Here is a 23,843-nt window from a genome sequence, read left to right as displayed (position 1 = left end):
AATCTATGGGTGTTGTCACCGACGGGAGATATATTTCTGCTTGGTTTAGACAATTCACCAATTACTATCAGGTGTCGGCTGCAGAGGTAGGCAGGAAGGTGTACGGAAGTTGAGAACATTTTCAGCTGTTCAGAATGAGGCAATTAAGACCTCTATAATTTGTCCAAAGGGAGTCTATTGATTGCTGTCTCCTGAGGCTGTGTAAGCTGGGGAGAGCAGTCAGATGAGAGACTTCTAAAGGTGAGGTGTTGAACTTTTTTCTGTGTAAAGAAAACACAAATGGACATTTGAGTGTCTGCTGTAGGACCAGCAGTGTCTGCCCAACAGTAGGTTGGGAAGACTTCTTAGGTAGGTTCCGGTGTGTGAGAAGGTAGACGCCCACAGCGGCCAGGATTTATTTTGTGTTTTATTTTGATTTTTTGATGTTTTGCTGCATGCACTTGTTTGACGAAATTGGAAGAATAAACCATAAACTGTTGTTTTCAATCACTCCTCGGCTATCTCCCTGTGTGACGAACCCCCCAAAAGGGGTTATCCACACCTGCTACCGAGCTAATCCCTCACACTGCAGAAATTGTTAAAGCGTCGCCTATGGAGATTTTTAAGTACCAATATCTGTCGTCCTTTCCACGAGCGTGCGCAATTTTGAAGCATGACACGTTGGGTATCTATTTATTCAGCGTAACATTATCTTTCACATTTTAGAAAAAAATTGGGCTAACTTTACTGTTTTCTTATTTTTTAATTCAAAAAAGTGTATTTTTCATAAGACTGCTGCACACATACAGTGTGACATCGTATTGCAACGATCTCCATTTTATTCTCTAGGGTCTCTGATAAAAAATATATAATGTTTGGGGGTTCTAGGTAATATTATAGCAAAAAAATACTGATTTTAACTTGTAAACAACAAGTGTCAGAACTAAGCCTGGCCCTTAAGTGGTTAAAAAATATAAATGGTTTCACACTTCTAAATCAACTCAGTAAGAGACATCTATACAGCTTCATCATAATATAATAATTAAATTACAGTAGGGGTATAGAAAAGAATTACCGCCAAAAATGACCACAGCTGATCACGGTTGTCAAATAGCTCTGTGTGCCATTGAGAAGATATATAGCTACACCTCATTGAGTGTACAAATCACAAGTCATTTTAGCAGGGGGATGATCCTTTTTCCAACTCAGATTCTGTTTTTGAATTTTTGAGTAAATACAGCTGGAAAAAACAAACACTGTATGTGTCTTCATTTCAGGCTGCAAAGCAACAAATGTCATTATTTTAAAGGGGGGTGATTCTTTTCTATACCCACTGTATATAAAAATTATATAATATAATTGGTGCAACCCTACACCACATTCCTCCACTGTATAACACACACTGACATAGTCATAGACAATAGACATAGTATAAATTGAAGATAATAAAGTTGCTCTCACTACCTCTGGCCATACGTTTTCCTGCTGCCATGTGAGCATCCAGCATCTTGGTATGGCCAAGTAACCCAACGGGGAAATCTATCTGGCGTGCTCTCTGGGTATGGTAACAGAACCCTACAAAAAAGCAGAGGATGGTCTTAGGAACCCTGCCACAATGTGTACATGAATGAGGTTGTACCACCATAAACAATGCACAAAGTATATCACTACTAGATGGACAAATGCAAGGTGCAAATAATTCAATTGTAAAACAATGTCCAGGAAAAATGCTAATGCACCTAGCTGCAGCTACAGCTAACCTGGGTGCCGCTACAGGTAATTATGATCTGATTATGCATACAACATGCAGCAGTGAGAAGAGCAACCCTCAATAGGTAAAGGGTGCCTGCACAGTCGAGCCGTCTGTCTGTGAGTTTGGATGAGTGGATAGGAGAATAATCAATTCCTCATGTGTGGATCAATGCAGTATTGAATGGATGTATGAACTGCTCGCAGCAAGTGGATGGAAGGATAGGCTGCAAGCTGACCATAAAGTAGACTAAACTAGATAGCACAGGATAGTTCTTCTCCAAACGGCATGTACTATGTAGGTCTAGTGCAATACTATAGACTAACAGTCCAACTCCAAAGCAGTAAAGCTGTATATGCCATCCTGTGTGACAATAGTACCATAATTAAGTAAAGCAAGAGACATGCGGGAAAATGTAAGCGTAAACAAGAGACATGCAGGACATGCAACTGCACTCACCGCCATGTGGAACATGTAAGCAAGAGACATGTGGGACATGATGTAACAGCACTTACCGCCATGTGGGGGGACACAACCCTATCTGCCCCCAAGCTGATATCATTTCCAGTATCGGTTTCGAGTATCAAAAAATTTGTGCGACCACCGATTCTTTGAGCAAATGCTTAGTATCAGTACTGATATTGATACCAGTAACAGTATCGGTGCAACCCTACTTTATAGTCGAATTTATTTTAACTTTCACTTACAAAATTATTTATTCACTTGACTTCACAAAATTTATTTCCCAACAGTACAATAGGCACAGCCAAATGTTTTTGTTTTAGTTTTGGACACAATGGGCAAGTGTTATGGGCCATACACACTATAAGATTTTCTGAAGACTTTTTCCTTTAGACTTACCAAAACCATATAATATGAGGTCAATCCTAAACACTTTCAATTTGTATGCAATCTGGCAGGCCCTTGCACTACATAGAAAAGGTAAATCTGAAGGAAATCTAACCGCAAACGATGGATAGTGTGTATCCAGCTTTAGATAGAACAACTGTTGAGTTTTTTTTTTTTTGCTTTCTTTGTCTCTATTGGGGAGATTTTCCCTTACTTTCCAAAGACATGACAGGTAGTGAATATACATCTTCAAGAGGAAAGGGAATAGTGTTATGTCTCTTATGAGTAGATTTACACTCACTTCTGGGCAGTGTTAATTTTGGCAGCAAATTTCAATTTAGTTTTAATCTTAGGACTAAAATGGCATTTTAGTTTTAGTCCCATTTAAGTCTTCTGCAAGTGTTTTAGTTTTAGTCGTATTTAGTCGACTAAAACTCCAGTACATTTTAGTCGACTAAAACATCTTACATTTTAGTCGACTAAAACGTCCTACATTTTAGTCGACTAAAACTCAGTTTAGTCATCTAAATGGTCATGGTCAGGTCAGAGAGGAGGCCTGTAATGCTGCTGCCTGCAGTCAGTGCAGTGAGTGCACACGGTGCTGCTCAGAGTGCTGGATGGGGGTCTCTTGTCTGACTCTGAACTGAAGTTGTTGAACAGGATGGGCCGGGCGGACCTCAGCGGCCTATATGCAGGCACACAGTCCTGGATGGATGGCAGAATCGGATGCCAGTGGTGACTGGTGAATGGTCTGAGGGGACTCAGGGAGGCAGTAATAGCTGGCCTGGCTGTTAACTCATAGTGGGTGCTCTTCTCTGGATGTGGTGGTGGCTGGGAGCCAGTGCCGTGTGATGAGTCGGGCCTGGCGCGTCTGGCTGTATTGCTGCAGCTGCAGTGCTCTGGTGAGGTCAGGTGACTGGTCTCGAGTCAACTCTCTTGTAGTAGTCCACTCCTTACGTCGGACGTCACGGGACACGCCACGCCAGACACTACATAGGCGGAGCTCCGTGAAAGCCGGAAGTTGGGTAAACGTCCCTGCCTCACATTCTCATTTAGTTTTCATTCGTTAACGAAAACTGACTTGATTTTCGTCATAGTTGTCGTCATTTGACGAAAATGTGCTATACTTTGCGTCTCGTTTTCGTCAGTTGAAAAATGCCAGTGACGAAAACGGTGACGAAAACGTTTTCGTTGATGAAATTAACACTGCTGTAAACTCCATTGGCTGTAATGTCATTGCACATATTACCTGAATATATTACCAACATTAAATATTAGGGAAAAATATAAGAAAAGCCTTTTTCTTAATTGTTTAGTTTTCAGCAGCTTAGAAGATGCTCCTTACTTATGCGTATGCGATGGTGCAATACATGTTTAAACTTTAATGTGCTATTATTACATGCTCTGGATGGAATTGTGTTGCCGATATAGAAATGGCCAGCAGAGGAGTGTTAATTTTGATGGTCAATTTTTTATTTAGTTTTAGTTATAGTCTTATGACTAAAATGCCATTTTAGTTTTAGTCGTATTTTAGTCTTAAGACTAAAATGCCATTTTAGTTTTTGTCGTATTTTAGTCATCTGAATTGTTTTAGTCATATTTTAGTAGACTAAAATTGTTGTAATTTAGTCGACGAAAACGTTTTAGTCGACTAAATTAACACTGCTTCTGGGACCATCTGAGATCCAGAAACAGAATTAAAAAAACACATTTTAACTCAGTTTGGGCTATAAGGAGATCTTGTTTGCATGGTTTTAACATACAGATTTGACTAATTGTTCTTCAGCACTAAAGAGTACAGAAATGTTAAATTTGCAAATAACTTATGTTTTTGTAAGCCGAAAAAGTGTCATTACATTGTTATCAGGTAGTCCCACTGAACAAATTCCATTATATATTACAATGATTCCTGTGAAATAATACATTAGCTGTTCCTCATTGTGTATATTTTTCAGTGTTTCAGATTAAACCTTCTTTTCTGAACATCTCATTCTTATTTCAGTAAATATGCAGAGATTTATTAGGATGAGAGTCATCTTAAAATATGTTAAATGTGTTTTATGCCTTTACTGCTACATTTTAATGTGTCCTTCTTTATTACTATAGGAATATACCATTGATATATTTTTTGCACAAACCTGGTATGACAGGCGCCTGAAATTCAACAGTACTATCAAAGTCCTTCGATTGAACAGTAATATGGTTGGAAAAATCTGGATACCAGATACGTTTTTTCGTAACTCAAAAAAAGCAGATGCACATTGGATAACAACACCTAACCGAATGTTGAGAATATGGAATGATGGAAGAGTACTTTACACACTCAGGTATACATTTCCCTTCTGTGTATTGGTATTGTGCTGCAAAAAGTTTATTTCAATCCCCAGAGAAGCATGACTCAGAACAATTAGGTAGATAAAGAGTTCTGACTCAATATGTATTGATCACAGGAAGTCAACATAATGGTCAGGAAACCATTATTTTCAGTAAGTCAACAATCACAGCCTCCAGGCTTCAGAGGTAAGGTGTACAGAGGTAATAGTCAGTATTTAGGTGAATAATAATCTGACAAGATAAAACCGCATTGGCTAAATATAAAAAAATGTATTCAACAATATGAAAATGTAAAAAAAAAATAGATGATTAAAGCTGTGTTCCAGACAAACAGATAGATATGCTAGCTGCATATTTAGCAGCTTTCCGGGAACACAATTTCAGGCATAGCATAAGATATGTGAATTGTGTTTCCTGCCAAAAGAGTATTTATTGTATTTATACTTAAAGAAGAAGTAAACCCACCAAAAAAAAAAAAAACCCTGTAAGACAAAGGCATAATGAGCTAGTATGCATTGCATACTAGCTCATTATGAAATACTTACCTTAGAACGAACCCCACGCAGTGCCACCGCTCAGCGACAGGACAGCCAACATGTTTGGCCATCCTGCTTCCTGGTTCACGTCCTCCGGCCATCTGATTGGCCGGAGGCACAATGACATCAATCCGCGCATGCGCACGGGAGCCGCTGTTCACGGCATAGGGCTCTGAAGGAATGGCATGGGTGGTTGTTCCTTCAGAGCGCACGCGCTGATGATGTCATTGGTTACATTAAAAGTAAATATCTCCTAAACGGTGCAAGTTTAGTAGATATTTACATTACCTATAGGTAATCCTTAGTAAAGGCTTACCTATAGGTACAAGTTATAAGAGAGGGTTTACAACCTCTTTAGTGTTCAAAGCAATTGGATAATTTTCGACCAATATGGAAGACACAGATTTGATAGGGTGGTTTCTTTAGCAAAGACTTCACCTTCACACGATCACCCAGTGGAATACATGTATGAACCGCTTACCAGATTCACTGGACCCCTTAATTACAGGGGGTCAAACACGCTGTGTATTCCAATAGGAACTCTAGTACATCTCGCTCCCATAGGTATGAATCATCACAGCCAGAATTGATGCCATAATCAGAGTGTCAAGCCATAAACAGGGATAAAAGAGTACTCTCATGGTGCAGTATCTCTTAATAATCAAGCATTTATTTAAGATGAATTGCACTTACTAGACATAAGTAGGTAAAAAGCCTTCAATAAAATCATTTGCTGGGGATGGGAGACGCCGCTCCACGCTGCGCTCCTCAGACCTCAGACCCGGATGTGTATGGTCTCACGTTCCCGACGTTTCATCAGTCACAGCTGATGTCATCAGGGGATCATGTGACCATACCTTGCTACACATTCTTTATGCAGATCAAGTCCGCATCAGCACCAATCACTTCCTTGATGTATACATAGAAACATAGAAACATAGAATGTGTCGGCAGATAAGAACCATTTGGCCCATCTAGTCTGCCCAATATATCTGAATCCTATGAATAGTCCCTGGCCCTATCTTATATGAAGGATAGCCTTATGCCTATCCCATGCATGCTTAAACTCCTTCACTGTATTTGCAGCTACCACTTCAGCAGGAAGGTTATTCCATGCATCCACTACTCTCTCAGTAAAGTAATACTTCCTCATATTACTTTTAAACCTTTGCCCCTCTAATTTAAAACTGTGTCCTCTTGTGGTAGTTTTTCTTCTTTTAAATATGCTCTCCTCCTTTACCGAGTTGATTCCCTTTATGTATTTAAAAGTTTCTATCATATCCCCTCTGTCTCTTCTTTCTTCCAAGCTATACATGTTAAGGTCCTTTAACCTTTCCTGGTAAGTTTTTTCCTGCAATCCATGTACTAGTTTAGTAGCTCTTCTCTGAACTCTCTCTAGAGTATCTATATCCTTCTGGAGATATGGCCTCCAGTACTGCGCACAATACTCCAAGTGAGGTCTCACCAGTGTTCTGTACAGCGGCATAAGCACTTCTCTCTTTCTACTGCTTATACCTCTCCCTATACATCCAAGCATTCTGCTGGCATTTCGTGCTGCTCTATTACATTGTCTTCCCACCTTTAAGTCTTCTGAAATAATTACTCCTAAATCCCTTTCCTCAGATACTGAGGTCAGGACTGTGTCAAATATTCTATATTCTGCCCTTGGGTTTTTACGCCCCAGGTGCATTATCTTGCACTTATCCACATTAAATTTCAGTTGCCAGAGTTCTGACCATTCTTCTAGTTTTCCTAAATCCTTTTCCATTTGGCGTTTCCCTCCAGGAACATCAACCCTGTTACATATCTTTGTGTCATCAGCAAAAAGACAAACCTTACCATCGAGGCCTTTTGCAATATCACTTATGAAGATATTAAACAAAATTGGTCCCAGTACAGATCCCTGAGGTACCCCACTGGTAACATGACCTTGTTCTGAATGTTCTCCATTGACTACAACCCTCTGTTGTCTGTCACTCAGCCACTGCCTAATCCACTCAACAATATGGGAGTCCATGCTCAATGACTGCAGTTTATTGATAAGTCTTCTATGTGGGACAGTGTCAAAAGCCTTACTAAAATCTAGATATGCAATGTCTACTGCACCTCCACCGTCTATTATTTTAGTCACCCAGTCAAAAAAATCTATAAGATTTGTTTGACATGATCTCCCTGAAGTAAACCCATGTTGTTTTTCATCTTGCAATCCATGGGATTTAAGATGTTCCACAATCCTATCCTTTAATAGGGTTTCCATTAATTTGCCTACTATTGATGTCAGACTCACTGGTCTATAGTTGCTCGATTCCTCCCTACTACCTTTCTTGTGAATGGGCACGACATTTGCCACTTTCCAATCTTCCGGGACGACTCCTGTTACTAATGATTGGTTAAATAAATCTGTTAATGGTTTTGCCAGCTCACCACTAAGCTCTTTTAATAATTTTGGGTGTATCTCATCAGGACCCTGTGACTTATTTGTCTTCACTTTAGACAGCAATCTTAGAACGTCTTCCTCTGTAAAGACACATGCATCAAACGATTCATTAGTCATCCTTTCAAGTGGAGGTCCTTCTCCTTTTTCTTCTGTAAAAACTGAACAGAAGTATTCATTAAGGCAGTCGGCTAGCCCTTTATTCTCTTCTACATACCTTCCGTCCTTTGTTTTTAATTTAGTTATTCCTTGTTTTAATTTCCTTTTTTCATTTATATATCTGAAGAATGTCTTATCCCCCTTTTTCATAGACTGAGCTAGTTTTTCTTCTGCCTGCGCTTTAGAAGTTCTTATAACTTGCTTGGCCTCTTTCTGCCTAATCTTGTAGATTTCCTTATCTTCATTGCTCTGGGTTTTTTTATAATTACAAAATGCTAGCTTTTTATTTTTAATGATTTGGGCCACTTCTGCTGAGTACCACAGTGGTCTCTTCCTTTTTTTGCTTTTACTGACAAGTCTAATGCAATTTTCTGTTGCCTTCAATAATGCACCTTTTAAGTAGTCCCATTTCTCCTGGACTCCATGTATACACCTGAACCGCCCATGCCTCACGGCTTGTAAGTTCAGCCCCTTCATTGTATTTGTCTCAACAGACATACTGGTTACTACGCTCTATCACGGCTGCATATTTGATCGCTTCAATCAATCAATGCTGCATACTTCTAGCCGATTTGACAAAGATACAACATAAATAGTGCCGAATATTATAACCAGATTCTGGAAGTGAATGGGGGATTGGCTATTTAAAACAGAATTAAATAACAGTGGCATAGTGCATATTGAACACAAATAAATATACAACTTTAATATCCTAAAAAGATTAAAAATTAACTAAAATTTTTGCTAAAATTAACTAAAATCTAGCTAGAAATGCCCAGAATAAATCGGATGAACTATGGATAGTAAATAGGACTGAAAGCTAAAATGTGTATATATATATATATATATATATATATATATATATATATATATATATATATATATGTAAAATTGGTATTAAAAATTGGACATATAACATTTTAAATCGATATCAAGGTTCATACCTGCCGGATGCAAAGTATTCATTTTATAGATCCATTCGGTTTCATTCATGGAAACCTTCTGTGTCATGTTGCCTCCTCTCCAATGATTATTCACTTTATCTATCCCACAAAAGGACATCAGAGTGGGATCTCTATTGTGGTACAGACGAAAGTGGTTGGAGAGGCTATGTTTGGGGAACCCATTTCTGACGTTTGCTATGTGCTCATTAATTCTAACGGATAATTTTCGAGTGGTTCTCCCAATGTATTGCAACCCACATGGACAGGTTATCATGTAGGTTACATGGGTGGATCTGCAGGATATGAACTTTTTATGGTAAAATTTTGTCCTGTATCCTTGGATTGAAAATTGGTTATTTTTCTCAGATTTTTCTTTGCAATTCTACATGCATTGCATCTTTTGCATGGAAAAAAACCTGTTAGATCTAAAAAGGTGACTTTTTTAGTCGGGGGATCCGGTATGTTGGGGGCCAAGTTATGCCTTAAATTTTGGGCCTTCCGATAGATAAAGGTGGGTTTCGGTGGCAATATTTTATTTAAGGTTTTATCTTTCTGCAAGATGGCCCAATGCTTTCTAATGATACCTTCTATCTGTTTATAGTATCTATTAAAATTGGTCAGGAAGGCCACTTCGCCCTTTGTGTCATTTTCTTTCTTTTTTGTTGTTAATAATTCACTCCTTGACATACGTTAAACTTCATCTCTTGTTTTTTGGACGTCCTCTAGTTTATTGTCTCCACTAAAAGTTATTTCAAAGAAACCGATAGGAATAGCTATATTCCCACTAAAAGCTGCCACCACCCGAAATGGCTGGGTGCCATACCCAAAGGCCAGTATATGCGTATCAGGCGAAATTGTAGGAATGAGGATGATTACAATACCCAATCAAACCTACTAACTTCTAGATTTGTAGAGAAGGGATATAAACTAGAGGACGTCCAAAAAACAAGAGATGAAGTTAAACGCATGTCAAGGAGTGAATTATTAACAACAAAAAAGAAAGAAAATGACACAAAGGGCGAAGTGGCCTTCCTGACCAATTTTAATAGATACTATAAACAGATAGAAGGTATCATTAGAAAGCATTGGGCCATCTTGCAGAAAGATAAAACCTTAAATAAAATATTGCCACCGAAACCCACCTTTATCTATCGGAAGGCCCAAAATTTAAGGCATTACTTGGCCCCCAACATACCGGATCCCCTGACTAAAAAAGTCACCTTTTTAGATCTAACAGGTTTTTTTCCATGCAAAAGATGCAATGCGTGTAGAATTGCAAAGAAAAATCCGAGAAAAATAACCAATTTTCAATCCAAGGATACAGGACAAAATTTTACCATAAAAAAGTTCATATCCTGCAGATCCACCCATGTAACCTACATGATAACCTGTCCATGTGGGTTGCAATACATTGGGAGAACCACTCGAAAATTATCCGTTAGAATTAATGAGCACATAGCAAATGTGAGAAATGGGCTCCCCAAACATAGCCTCTCCAACCACTTTCGTCTGTACCACAATAGAGATCCCATTCTGATGTCCTTTTGTGGGATAGATAAAGTGGATAATCATTGGAGAGGAGGCAACATGACACAGGTTTCCATGAATGAAACCGAATGGATCTATAAAATGAATACTTTGCATCCGGCAGGTATGAACCTTTATCGATTTAAATTGTTATATATCCAATTTTTAATACCAATTTTACATATATAGATTTTAGCTTTCAGTCCTATTTACTATCCATAGTTCATCTGATTTATTCTGGGCATTTCTAGCTAGATTTTAGTTAATTTTAGCTAAAATTTTAGTTAATTTTTAATCTTTTTAGGATATTAAAGTTGTATATTTATTCGTGTTCAATATGCACTATGCCACTGTTATTTAATTCTGTTTTAAATAGCCAATCCCCCATTCACTTTCAGAATCTGGTTATAATATTCGGCACTATTTATGTTGTATCTTTGTCAAATCGGCTAGAAGTATGCAGCATTGATTGATTGAAGCGATCAAATATGCAGCCGTGATAGAGCGTAGTAACCAGTATGTCTGTTGAGACAAATACAATGAAGGGGCTGAACTTACAAGCCGTGAGGCCTGGGCGGTTCAGGAGTATACATCAAGGAAGTGATTGGTGCGGATGCGGACTTGATCTGCATAAAGAATGTGTAGCAAGGTATGGTCACATGATCCCCTGATGACGTCAGCTGTGACTGACGAAACATCGGGAACGTGAGACCATACACATCCGGGTCTGAGGTCTGAGGAGCGCAGCTTGATTATTAAGAGATACTGCACCATGAGAGTATTCTTTTATCCCTGTTTATGGCTTGACACTCTGATTATGGCATTGATTCTGGCTGTGATGATTCATACCTATGGGAGCGAGATGTACTAGAGTTCCTATTGGAATACACAGCATGTTTGACCCCCTGTAATTAAGGGGTCCAGTGAATCTGGTAAGTGGTTCATACATTTATTCCACTGGGTGATTGTGTGAAGGTGAAGGCTTTGCTAAAGAAACCACCCTATCAAGTCTGTGTCTTCCATATTGGTCGAAAATTATCCAATTGCTTTGAACACTAGAGACTTTTTTGCACGATTCATTGTTTATGGTTTATATTTATTTATTTATTTCTGTCGAGCGCTACTAAATTCCTTTGTTCACTATATATCACGTCTTCACGTTTGTGTAGCAGCTGACAGTGTGGGAGAAATTCCACTTTATCACTTCACATATATATATATAATTTTTATTTACACCATTTGTGCAGTTTTGGTAACTTTTTACCCCCTTTTTTACAACCTCTTTAACCAGTTCTGTGATTTGTGTAAAAAGGGAACCTTGTTTGTGTACAGTGTTGTTTATTTAACACTTGGAAGTTTCTGTCAGAAGGTGACAGCAGAGTGAGTAGAGAGATGACATTTTCCATGAAGTTAAGCTCCCGAACTGTCCAGTTACCAGGCTATAATGGAGTTCAGATGATGAGCACGAGCACATTGATTATGCTGTGTCTCAACTTTTGTCAGCAAGCTCTCATTAATTGATAAACTCTACTGTGCAAAGCACAGGTGTTCTTTTTTGCTGTACATTAATTCTAATCGCTATCAATTTTTTAGGTGGTATTGATTTCTATTTTATGTTGACATGGCCTTCATTTTAGGCCAAACTTTTTTTTTTTCAGCAAGGTTTCCTTTAAAAAAATGGCATTTGTTTAAGGCCCTTTCACACATGCTGTCCGTTTGTCTGTTTTTCATCCATCCGTTGACGGATGAAAAACGGACATCAATGTATCTCTATGGAAAAACGGATGACAACGGATAACCATCAGTTAACATCCGTTTTCATCCGCTTCCGTCAATGTCCGTTTTTTTGAACGGATGAGTGCCCTATATTTCATCCGTCAAAAAAACGGATTGGACGAAAAACGGATGACAACAGATGAAAAACGGATGACAACGGATGACAACGGATGAAAAACGGATGAAAAACGGATGAAAAACGGATAACAACGGATGAAAAACAGATAACAACTGACGAAAAATGGATAACAAATGACGTAAAACGGATGACAACTGATGAAAAACGGATGAAAAAAGGATGGAAAACGGATGGAAAACTGATACATTTTGACGTGACTGAACTGATGAACTGAATGGACCGTATGTGTGAAAGGGGCCTTAGGGGGTATAATTTTGAGGTTTCCATTTATTTCAAAGGAATATTGTTTTTATTGTATGTTGATAGGGCTTTTTTTTAAGTTTGAGGGCTTGTTACTCACTTGTTACTAATCATCTGTTCTCAGGTTGACTTTTGTTTAGGGCACTCAGGTGCATCATTTGCATCATGCACTTGTTAGGTCTGTTATGCCTGATAAAACTCATGCTGCGGCAGGTCTATTTTACACTACTTTATCCTCTAAAGCAGGGGTTCTCAAACTATGGCCCTCCAGTTGTTCGGGAACCACAATTCCCATTATGACTAGTCATGTCTGTGAATGTAAGAGTTTTACAATGCCTCATGGGATGTGTAGTTCTGCAACAGCTGGAGGGCCGTAGTTTGAGGATCCCTGCTCTAAAGTATCTTAGTTCTTGTATTAAAACCCTGCCTGTGCTCTTAAGCCTAGTACACACGCAACGATTATCGGCAGACCGATCGTCCGTCTTTTGTCCAGAGTGGTGTTTTGTTGGTTGGAATGTGCCTAGACTGCACACGAATTTTCCCGCACGACAAAATTCTACTTCAGAAGTGATGTCATGTGTTGGTTTGCTTTCTTTGTGTTCTTTCTTCTCTGAGCATGCCCAGTCTTTTTTTCCCTGTCGAAATCTGTACTGACTGCACGAAAATCGGCCATGTTTTGAGGGCGGACAAAAATTTTATAGCCTGCACAGATTTTTTTCGGCCGAAAAGTCAGAGTCAGTTGTCGGAAGCATCATACTAACAAGCCGAAAATCGGCAGATCGGTTGTCGGACGAAAATTCCCTGCCGATTTTCGACGCGTGTGTACGAGGCTTTAGTCTCTAGTTAATTTGGCCAATGCCAAAAACAACAAAAAGCCTTACACCAGGAGGGTGTTCGGCTCACAGCACAAACTCTCCTTAGATTGACCATAACAAACCAAAAGGGTATGTGTGACATGGCCTCAAATTATATATATATAAATACAGCAATTATTAAATTCTGTGAACTACTGAGCGGGTAGCCCAACACCTAAATACACAACTACTACACACTAGGAGGAGTGCTGCTGTAGTCAGGGAGAGGGAGCTACACTTGTGAAGATAAAAGCAAGGGAAGAGAGAAAACAGCAAAGACTTCTGGTGTACTCAAAAAATTAAACAACTTTATTTTATTTTGTGAGTATATAATACATTCGTTTTAATAAATCTCTTTGATCTTTTTGCTACACCAGAGGTCTGTTTTCTCCCTTCCCTTGCTTTTATCAAGTTAGTTTGGGCCTATCCTTACTCCTAAAAAAATCTTCTTCTACTGGCCAAATGTTACACTATTGTATCATCTGCATTTCCTATATTTTTTTTTTAATTCTTTATTTAAATTACTTTTTAATACATGCAAAAAAGGTAAAATTATCAACATTGCATGTGTGTCCAGGTGGTAGTTACCGAAGTGTATATAGTATAGTATAATGTATTAAAATATGTCAGAAGCATTAATGCAACATTACAAATTTAAAGAGAGACCTAAATAACAATGTTGGGATAATAAGAATCCCTAAAATACTAACCATTGAAAAAGGCAAATAGAGGGGGCATGTCCGGCCGGGAACGAAGATGGCTGCGTTGTGCTTTAGCTCCTGCTACCCACAGAGACACAGCGGCACATACAGCTTCCCCAGCGAATTTTAACACACAGATAATGAGCGATCCGCTCCCCAGGAACACAGGGGAGATAACAAGGAAGCGCAAGGAAGAATCGCACCCACAGAAACTTAGTGCCTTCTTCTCACAGCAGGCTCCTGGAGACAGGCAAGATGGCGCCGGCTCCTCCGCGCCAGGGACCTCCCACTCACCACGCAGCTCACAGCAGCCTTCTCCAGTGGCTTCTCACTACCCGGCGGCAGGAGTTCCTTTGTCCCTCAGCTCTACATCGCAATCAGGGAGTCCTGAAAAGGCCAGATTCCAGCTGGATGAGCGACATTCTAGACAGGAGGTGAGTCCTGTGGGGAACTCTGGGGACGACACTAGGGATCTCCCTGATGACATAATGGAGTTTCCCACTAACAACAGGCCGGTTATGGACACAGTTTTAAGGGGCATGTTGGTGTCATTACGAAGCTTTTTACAGTCTGACCTGGCATCTTACATGCATAAATTCAGTACAGACCTTCAAACAGTGACCACCAGGGTAGATCACGTGGAAACCAAGATGGGGGAGTTCGCTACCACGATAAATGATCTCGTGGACGCACATGACCGCAGGGATGAGGAAATGGACTGGGTCAGGGTCAAATTGGCCGATATTGAGGATCGGTCAAGGCGCAACAACCTCAAGATTAGAGGTGTCCCCGAGTCTGTTCACCAGGAGGGACTGAGAGATTATGCCACAGATCTTTTAAAAAACATCCTGCCTGGGATCGCTGACCTGGACGTAACCATTGATAGAATCCATCGCCTGCCCAAGCCTTCCTACTTGCCTGATAATGTTCCCTGCAATGTCATCCTGCGACTACACTATTTTCACATCAAAGATCAACTTATGAGATCCTCCCGGACCCTTGTCTCCTTACCCCCTCAATACGCAAATTTGCAATTTTTCGCAGATTTATCACAATACACCCTGCAGAAGTGCAGGGCCCTCAACACTATCACCAAGCCACTGCGAAACCACAACATGGTAAACCGTTGGGGCTACCCTACGCGGCTGACTGTCACTCATGCCGGGGCTACACATGTGATTGACTCTCTTGAAAAGGGGATTTCTCTTCTCAAGCAGTGGTGCATTCTTCCAGAAGATGGAGGAGGTGACTCGCCGGCTGGCGATCACCGAAGTGGGAAACCTAAGCGGCGTCTGATTACCACAAAAAAACTCCCGCTCACACAAATAATATAGGGAGAGGCACTACCTCTGTGGGATCGGTAGAGTACAGTCATGGACGTTTGTGCCTGCTACAGTCATCACCTGTGAGTAACCTTACATCTACCTCTGCCTCACCACAGCATATTTGCAAGAACCTACAATGGGGATAAACTTTCTCACTGTCAACGCTAAGGGTCTAAACCACCCGGTCAAGCGGAAATCCCTCTGGCAGGAAGCCATGCTACACCAGTGTGATGTCCTGAAGGTGGAGGAAACCTATTTCTTGAATACAAATCCCCCGAAGTGTGTTCACAAGAACTTCCCATTCATTTTTACCGCCAATGTTGACTCAAAACAATGTGGGGTGATGACCGCCATTAAGGATACAGTAGCGTTTAATCTTCTTAGGGAAGTCAAAGATCCTAGAGGCCAATACCATATCTTGGTATGTGACCTTAGTCAACACCTACGCCCCTAACACTGGCCAAAGACGGTTTCTCACCAAGCTAATGAAGCTAGTGCATAAGACCAGAAAGGGCCCACTGCTCCTTTGTAGAGATTTTAATCTAACGCCTAACCTATCTCTTGACTCTTTATCCACCCCTAAAAGGAAGCCTCCAGCTTTGCAGCCGTTCATCGATGACAATGACTTGTTTGATGGGTGGCATTGTCTTCATGACACTGAAAGAGACTACAGCTTTTTCTCTTCTCCGCACAATTGCTACAGCAGGATTGACCTTTTTCTTTTGGACCGTGAATTGATGCTGAGAACATCTGCAGTTCACATCAACACCATAACGTGGTCAGACCACGCCTCGGTTAAGTTGTCATTGGATGACTCTTTCTCCATCCCTGGTTCATCTACGCGGCGGCTGAATGCAAAATTGCTCCAAAACTGAGACAATGTCATTGAATTACAAAAGGGTTTAAGCCCCGGTTCACATTAGTGCGATCACGGAGATCACATGTAATTCGGAGAGCATTGCTCCCACATGCGATCACATGTGCTGTGCAAATTTCAGCCATACACTTTGTATGGCTGAATTCGCACCGCATCCACACTAAACTCACACCTGACCCTTTTTTTTTATCCGCAGCAGAATCGGATCGCATAGTGGTTCACACTAGTGAGATCCGATTCTGTGCGAATTTGCAGATCGCACTGTGATATGCGATCGCAACTGGGGGTGTCGTTAACTTTTAATTGACACCCCCTGTGTATCGCATATGGCAGTGTCTCTGGGGAGTATTTCAAAGCCTTTCCCCATATCCTGGCCCTGCACATGGAAAAATTGTTCAATACTGCCGCTGCCTCCTCGACCTTCCCTACAGAAATGCTGAGTGCTACTATTGTGACACTGCCGAAGCCAGGGAAGAATCCCGTCTATCCCCAAATTTTTCGGCCCATCGCGCTGCTTATCTGTGACTTGAAAATATATGCTAAACTTATTGTGAATCGACTAATGCATATTATGCTGTCCTTAATCCATCCCGACCAGTCCGGATTCATTAAGAACCACCAGCCGAATGATGCTACTCGCAGGCTCCTTAATGTCATCCATGCAGTCAACACCCCAGGAACGCCTTCTCTGCTCCTTGCATTGGATGCAGAGAAGGTGTTCGACAGGATACATTGGGAATACTTGGCCAGGACATTGACTGCATTTGGCTTCCGGGGCCACATCTATTCCGCTGTGATGGCGCTATACACGTCCCCCAGTGCTCGAGTTCTAGCCTCCGGGGTCCTGTCTGATGCCTTTCCAATCTCCAATGGCACACGTCAGGGGTGCCCCCTCTCCCCATTATTTTCGAGCTATTGATAGAACTCCTGGCAATATATATTAGATCTTGTCCTGAGATTTTGGGTATTCAAGTCAACCGTAGGGTCCACAAAATCAGATTATTCACTGATGATATAATTTTAATGATGTCTGACGTGGAGCGTTCCCTAGCTTCTGTGCAATCGGTACTCAATATATTCAACAAAATTTTGTATTACAAGGTCAGTGCCTCAAAATCTAATATCTTGGCCATTGGTGTCCCACATAGAGTGAAGCAAATACTGATGTCCTACTTTCCCTATGAGTGGTCTAAGGCGGGGGTCAAATACCTGGGAATTAGTCTTACCCCTGCTATGACAGGCTTAGTTCGGGCCAACAATGCTCCCTTCCTTGAAGAGATGACACGTAAACTTGCCAAACTGGGTACCACTAGAGCTCTCTTGGTCAGGGAGGCTCGCCTCTTTTAAGATGATTTTGCTTCCCCAATTATTATATCTCTTTAGGACTCTCCCAATACCGGTGCCTAACTCCTTTTTCAGATCTGCCCAATCTACCTTAAGTAGGTATTTATGGAAAGGTAAGCGGGCACGTTGTTCCTTCGCCAAATCCCTTCGACATCGGAAAGCGGGAGGGGTGGGCATGTTGTCCATTAGAGATTATTATGAAGCTGTAGTTACATACATAGTTACATACATACATAGTTAGTGAGGTTGAAAAAGACACCAGTCCATCCAGTTCAACCCATAATGTGTGTGTGTGTTAACTTTTAACCGTACATTGTATACCCCTGTATGTTGTGGTCTCTAAGTTGCCCATCTTACAGTTTTTTGAAACTATCAATGCTCCCTGCTGATACGACTGCTTGTGGAAGAGAATTCCACATCCTTACTGCTCTTACAGTGAAGAATCCCTTACGCATTTTAAGGTTAAACCGCCTTTCCTCTAGTTTTAGTGAATGGCCACGTGTCTTATTGTATTCCCTTTCTCTGAATAGTTTGTTCCTTATGCTAGGGTCGCCAGTACAGGATTTGAACATTGATATCATATCCCCCCTCAGTTGTCTCTTCTCCAGAGAGAATAAGTTCAGTGCTTGTAGTCTTTCCTCATAGCTGATGTCCTCCATTCCCCTAATTATTTTTGTTGCCCTTCTCTGGACTCTTTCCAGTTCCAGCACATCCTTCCTGAGGACCGGTGCCCAGAACTGGACAGCATACTCCAGATGTGGCCGGACCAGAGTCTTGTAGAGTGGGAGAATAATCTCTTTATTTCTGGAGTGAATCCCCTTTTTTATACATCCCAGTATTCTGTTGGCTTTACTTGCAGCGGCTTGGCATTGCATGCCACTGCCAAGCCTGTTGTCTACCAGTACCCCCAAGTCTTTTTCCATCCTAGACTCACCCAGAGGCTCCCCCCCTAGTGAGTAGCTTGCTTTCTGGTTTCTGGCACCCAAGTGCATTACTTTACATTTTTCAACATTAAACCTCATCTGCCATGTAGTTGCCCACCCCGTTATTTTTTTCAGGTCCGCTTGTAAGGTTTCCACATCCTGCATAGAAGATATTGGCATGCTTAGTTTAGTATCATCTGCAAATACTGAGATTGTACTAGATATCCCCTCCTCTAGATCATTTATGAATAAATTAAACAGGATTGGTCCCAGGACAGAACCCTGGGGGACCCCACTTTCCACACCCGCCCAATCCGAGTACTCTCCATTAATCACCACCCTCTGGACTCTCCCCTGGAGCCAGTTCTCTATCCAGGTACTCACCTTATGGTCCATACCTACCTTCCTTAGTTTGTACAGTAAGCGTTTGTGGGGAACGGTGTCAAAGGCCTTTGCAAAGTCCAGATACACCACATCCACAGGCTTACCTTTATCTAGGTGGCAGCTCACTTCATCGTAGAAGGTTAATAGATTGGTTTGGCAAGAACGATTTTTCATAAATCCATGCTGATTGCTACTAATAATACAGTTTTCATTACTAAAGTCTTGTATGTGGTCCCTTAACATCCCCTCCAAAATCTTGCAGACTACAGATGTTAGGCTGACCGGCCTATAGTTGCCCGGGATACACCTCGGCCCCTTTTTAAATATTGGTACCACGTTGGCTTTTTTCCAATCAGCTGGCACCATACCCGTCTGTAAACTATCCTTAAAGATCAAGAATAATGGTCTGGCAATCACCTGGCTGAGCTCTTTAAGAACCCTCGGGTGCAAGCCATCCGGTCCCGGTGATTTATTTATGTTAAGTTTCTCTAGTTTAGTTCTAAGTCTATCTTCTGTTAGCCATGGCGGCATTTCCTGAGGTGTATTATTTAGTCCGGCCTTACAAGCTAGGTTCGTGTAGCCCTCCGATTCTTTTGTGAAGACTGAAGAGAAGAAATGATTTAACACTTCCGCCTTTTCTCTGTCCTCAGTGGCCATATTTCCTTTGTCATCTTTTATGGGGCCAATGTGTTCTGGCCTCGCTTTTTTACTGTTTATATACTTAAAGAACTTCTTGGGGTTCTTTTTACTCTCTTTCGCTATATGTCTCTCGTGTTCTATTTTAGCCGCCCTGATTTCGTCTTTACATTTCTTATTACACTCTTTGTAATGCTTAAATGCTGCCAATGACCCCTCAGTCTTGTATTTTTTGAAGGCCTTTTCTTTAGCACTAATATAAATTTTTATGTTGGAGTTTAGCCACCCAGGGTTTAGTTTTGCTCTTTTAAATTTATTTCCCTTTGGAATGCACTGGTCAATCCCCTTGTTAAGTATGCTCTTGAAGCACTCCCATTTTTCCTCCGTGTTCTTTGTTCCCAGGGTTCTATCCCAATTGATATTTTCTGTTTTGGGAAATTGGCTCTTTTGAAATTCAGTGTCCTTATATTACCCCTCTGCTTCCTATAACTGTAATTAATACTGAAACTTATTGACCTATGGTCACTGTTTCCTAAGTTGTCCCGTATTTCTATATCCGTGAGCAGGTCTGTATTGTTGGTAATCAGTAGGTCAAGTACCGCATTTTTCCTCATCGGTGCATTCACCATCTGACCCATGAAACTGTCTTGCAAAACATTTAGGAACTGCCTAGCCTTGGCTGAGTGTGCGGTTCCTTCTGCCCAGTCTATATCTGGATAATTAAAGTCCCCCATTATAATGACATTTCCCATCCTTGCTGCCAATCCTATCTGTAAAATGAGGTCCGCCTCCCCCTCCTCCCTCAGGTTGGGGGCCTATAGCATACGCCCAATAATACCTTCCCCACCGTGCCTTCCCTTTGAAGTTCTACCCATAGGGATTCTGCCTCATCCATAGCTCCATTATTAATACCATCCCTCATATTTACCTGTATACTGTTTTTAATATGCAGACATACCCCTCCCCCTTTTTTACCCTCTCTATCTCTGCGATAAAGGGAATACCCCTGAATGGTCGCCATCCAATCATGAGAGCTGTCAAACCAAGTCTCTGTTATCCCCACAAAATCTAAGTCCTCCTCAAACATCAGCAGCTCCAGCTCTCCCATCTTGTTGGCCAGGCTTCTGGCATTGGTATACAAACCTCTTAATTTTGATCGGTTACATATATCCTCGTTTGATGTTTTTAGGCTGCTCTCTTGATTTTGCCCCATACCCACCCTGGGTATAGGAGCTCCGAGCACCCTACCGCTATCGCCCCCAATTCTGCCCTCTGAAACTTGCTTTCCACTGGCTAATTCTACATCTGTACCCTCCCCCCCATTCCCTAGTTTAAAAGCCCCTCTAACTTTGTGGCCATCCTCTCACCCAGTAGGGCTGCACCCACCCCATTTAGGTGCAATCCCTCCCTACCAAAGAGCCGGTGACCGACTGAGAAGTCGGCCCAGTTCTCCAGGAACCCGAAACCCTCCTTACTACACCAGCTCCTCAGCCACTCGTTAACTTCCCTAATCTCCCGCTGCCTCTCTGGTGTGGCTCGAGGTACAGGTAGTATTTCGGAAAATACTACCTTGGAGGTCCTTCTCCTCAACTTAGCGCCTAAGTCCCTGAAATCGTTTAGGACTCTCCATCTTCCTCTGCCTATGTCATTGGTACCCACGTGTACCATGACAGCTGGGTCTTCCCCAGCCCCACCCAATAATCTGTCCACCCGATCCTCGATGTGCCGAACCCGAGCGCCCGGCAAACAACAGACTGTTCGGCACACACGGTCTTTGTCACAGATTACACTATCTGTCCTTCTAATAATTGAGTCCCCTACCACCAGCACCTGTCTTTCCTTTCCCTTTCTCCCGGCCTCACTGGAGGAGTTCTTCACCTGGCAGCTAGGGGCGTCGCTCTGCTCCAGCAATGCTGGTCCCTGACTGGTTTCCCCAACATCACACAACAGGGCGTATCTATTGGGGTGCTCCAGCCCGGGACCAGCCTCCTTGCCTTGTTCCCTTCTACCCCTCCTAACTGTCACCCCTCTAAACTGCTCTGATGCCTGCACCTCCAATACTCCGCCCACCTCTGTGCAGACCCCTGTCTGCACCTGACTGGTACGATCCTGGCTCTCCTCCAGTATGGACATTTGTCTCAGTGTTGCCAGCTGCTTTCCTAGATTCAGGGCCTGAGCTTCCAGGGAAGCAACGTGCTTACATTTTGCGCATATGTATTCACCCTCGATCACATGTCTGAGGAACGCATACATATTACAAGATGTACACCGAGTCGCATCTCCACACCCGCCGGGCATTGTACCTACTATCTAATCTAATCTACTATCTAATCTCTTCCCTTCGGCTCTGGTTCCAAGCTAAATCTGAGCCACTTTAGGTGGACATGGAAAGTTCATACGTGCCCAGTAATGACCTCCGTAGTTTCCTGTTAGCTACTCGGCTTGGAGACAGCTTCATTAAGCCTCTCCCGCCGACTATGGTTGCGTGGCACTGTCCTCTTGGAGGAGATTCACACAACCCAAACTAGATGACACCTCATAAGCACCTGTACTGGTGCCCTTATCTAGCCTCCCTTCCATTATTCCCGATCTCCAGATTTCCCCTTGGATAGCAAGAGGTATCACTCAGATAGAGGATCTCATGGTGGGTCCGGCCGTCAAAACCCTCCGAAAATTGAATATAGCCTCCCACCCACAGAATACTTTAGATACTCACAAATTCAGCATCTCCTACAACGTGCAATGGTTTCTCCAAACGTGGGCTATTTCCTGCACGTTTGCAGCCACTAGGAGTTCTAACTTGTGGGAAATGACACAAAAGATCAATTTACGTTGGTATATGACTCCTCAGCGCATCGCTAGGTTCATTTCTCATGTTTCTCCTATGTGTTGGAGACAGTGTGGAGAGGGAGGGTCTCTGATCCATATCCTATGGGGATGCGTGAAGCTATGAAGGTTTTGGGATAAGGTGTCAGACATCCTGAATCAGATTGCGGGAACCCCCATACCATTGTCTCCTAAACTAGCGATATGCTTGTTGGGAATTGAGGATATCCCTGTCCACTGCAGGACTCCAATCATACATACTCTCTTTGACATCCCGCCTTACTCTTCTCAGGCATTGGCGGCAGCAAGAGGCTCCTAGTATTAAAGAGGTAATATCTATTGCACACACCCATGCTACATACAAATTTATGTTTGTTTCCTCTGTGAATAAGGCTGACAAAGCTTGCATGTAATGGGCTCCTTGGCTGAATTGGCATTCTATAGTAGGACAGAATTATTGTTGATTTTATGTGATCTCCTTTTCTAGCTTTTCCAATATGTAGCTGAACAATACGATAAATCTACCTTTCAATGGTTATCTTCTTTCTCTTTGTGTTGCTGATGTTCATCACCTTGTTTTCAGTAAATTGGCTTGATGTTGGATGAGGGGTGCCCCCTGGGCTGGCCCTGTGGGTGGGGGCCCTGCTCGGGTTGGTGCTGGTGGGGGTCGCTCCTGGACCAAACATGAGGGATCTGTGGGGCGGCTGGCGCTGGTGTCGGGCTGGGCGGGGTCCTCTCCCTCTTCTCGTCGGCTCTCAGAGTTGGATTATCACTAAAATGTGTTATGTTATGTCATTGCCTTTATGAACATCACGTGCTATATTTGTTCTCTGTTCTATTTTGAAAAGACTCAATAAAGAACTATTGTAATTAAAAAGCCAAATAGAGAAAGTGAGGGAAGGGCTAGCAGGGAAAGTAAGAATGGTGGAGGAACATGGCAGGTATACACTTATGCAAGGACCTTGTTCCAAAGATAGCACAAAAAAGTGCAGCTCTCTCCCTCAATAAAGTGCATTTAAATTATAGTACGTATATAAATATCAGAAAATAGTTTAAAAATCATCTATATTAAATTAATTTACACAAGTCCATCTTTTCTTTTAAATATATATACAGTCCATCAATAAATGATTCAATGTCCATGAAAAAAAAGTGCAGTCCCATTCACCAGAAACTCTTCAGTAATTGTCTCTGATCACCACAGTGCCCTTCATCCCACCTATGGGTGTTTTCTTACTTGCTGAAATGGACCTCACTAATTAAAGGAGGTCTATATGCGCTTTGCAGTGTTGTTAGTGGCACCACT

At 41.8% G+C, this 23,843-nt stretch overlaps 1 protein-coding gene across 2 annotated transcripts in view; it reads left to right on the top strand.

Annotated features, from left to right (window-relative positions):
• The window catches only part of GABRG2 (gamma-aminobutyric acid type A receptor subunit gamma2), a 309,240-nt gene that overhangs the window by 183,882 nt on the left and 101,515 nt on the right, over positions 1–23,843 (top strand). For both annotated transcript variants that reach the window (XM_082256751.1, XM_082256752.1), the window contains one exon: positions 4,685–4,905. In XM_082256751.1, the coding sequence (XP_082112877.1) occupies positions 4,685–4,905 (221 nt within the window). The remainder of the gene's footprint in view (positions 1–4,684; positions 4,906–23,843) is intronic.

Source organism: Pelophylax lessonae, assembly GCF_965119305.1.
Source record: "Pelophylax lessonae genome assembly, chromosome: 4".
In the NCBI taxonomy this organism is placed as follows: domain Eukaryota; kingdom Metazoa; phylum Chordata; class Amphibia; order Anura; family Ranidae; genus Pelophylax; species Pelophylax lessonae.
Note: the sequence above shows the minus strand (reverse complement) of the source record. Positions and strands in the feature narration are given on the sequence as shown.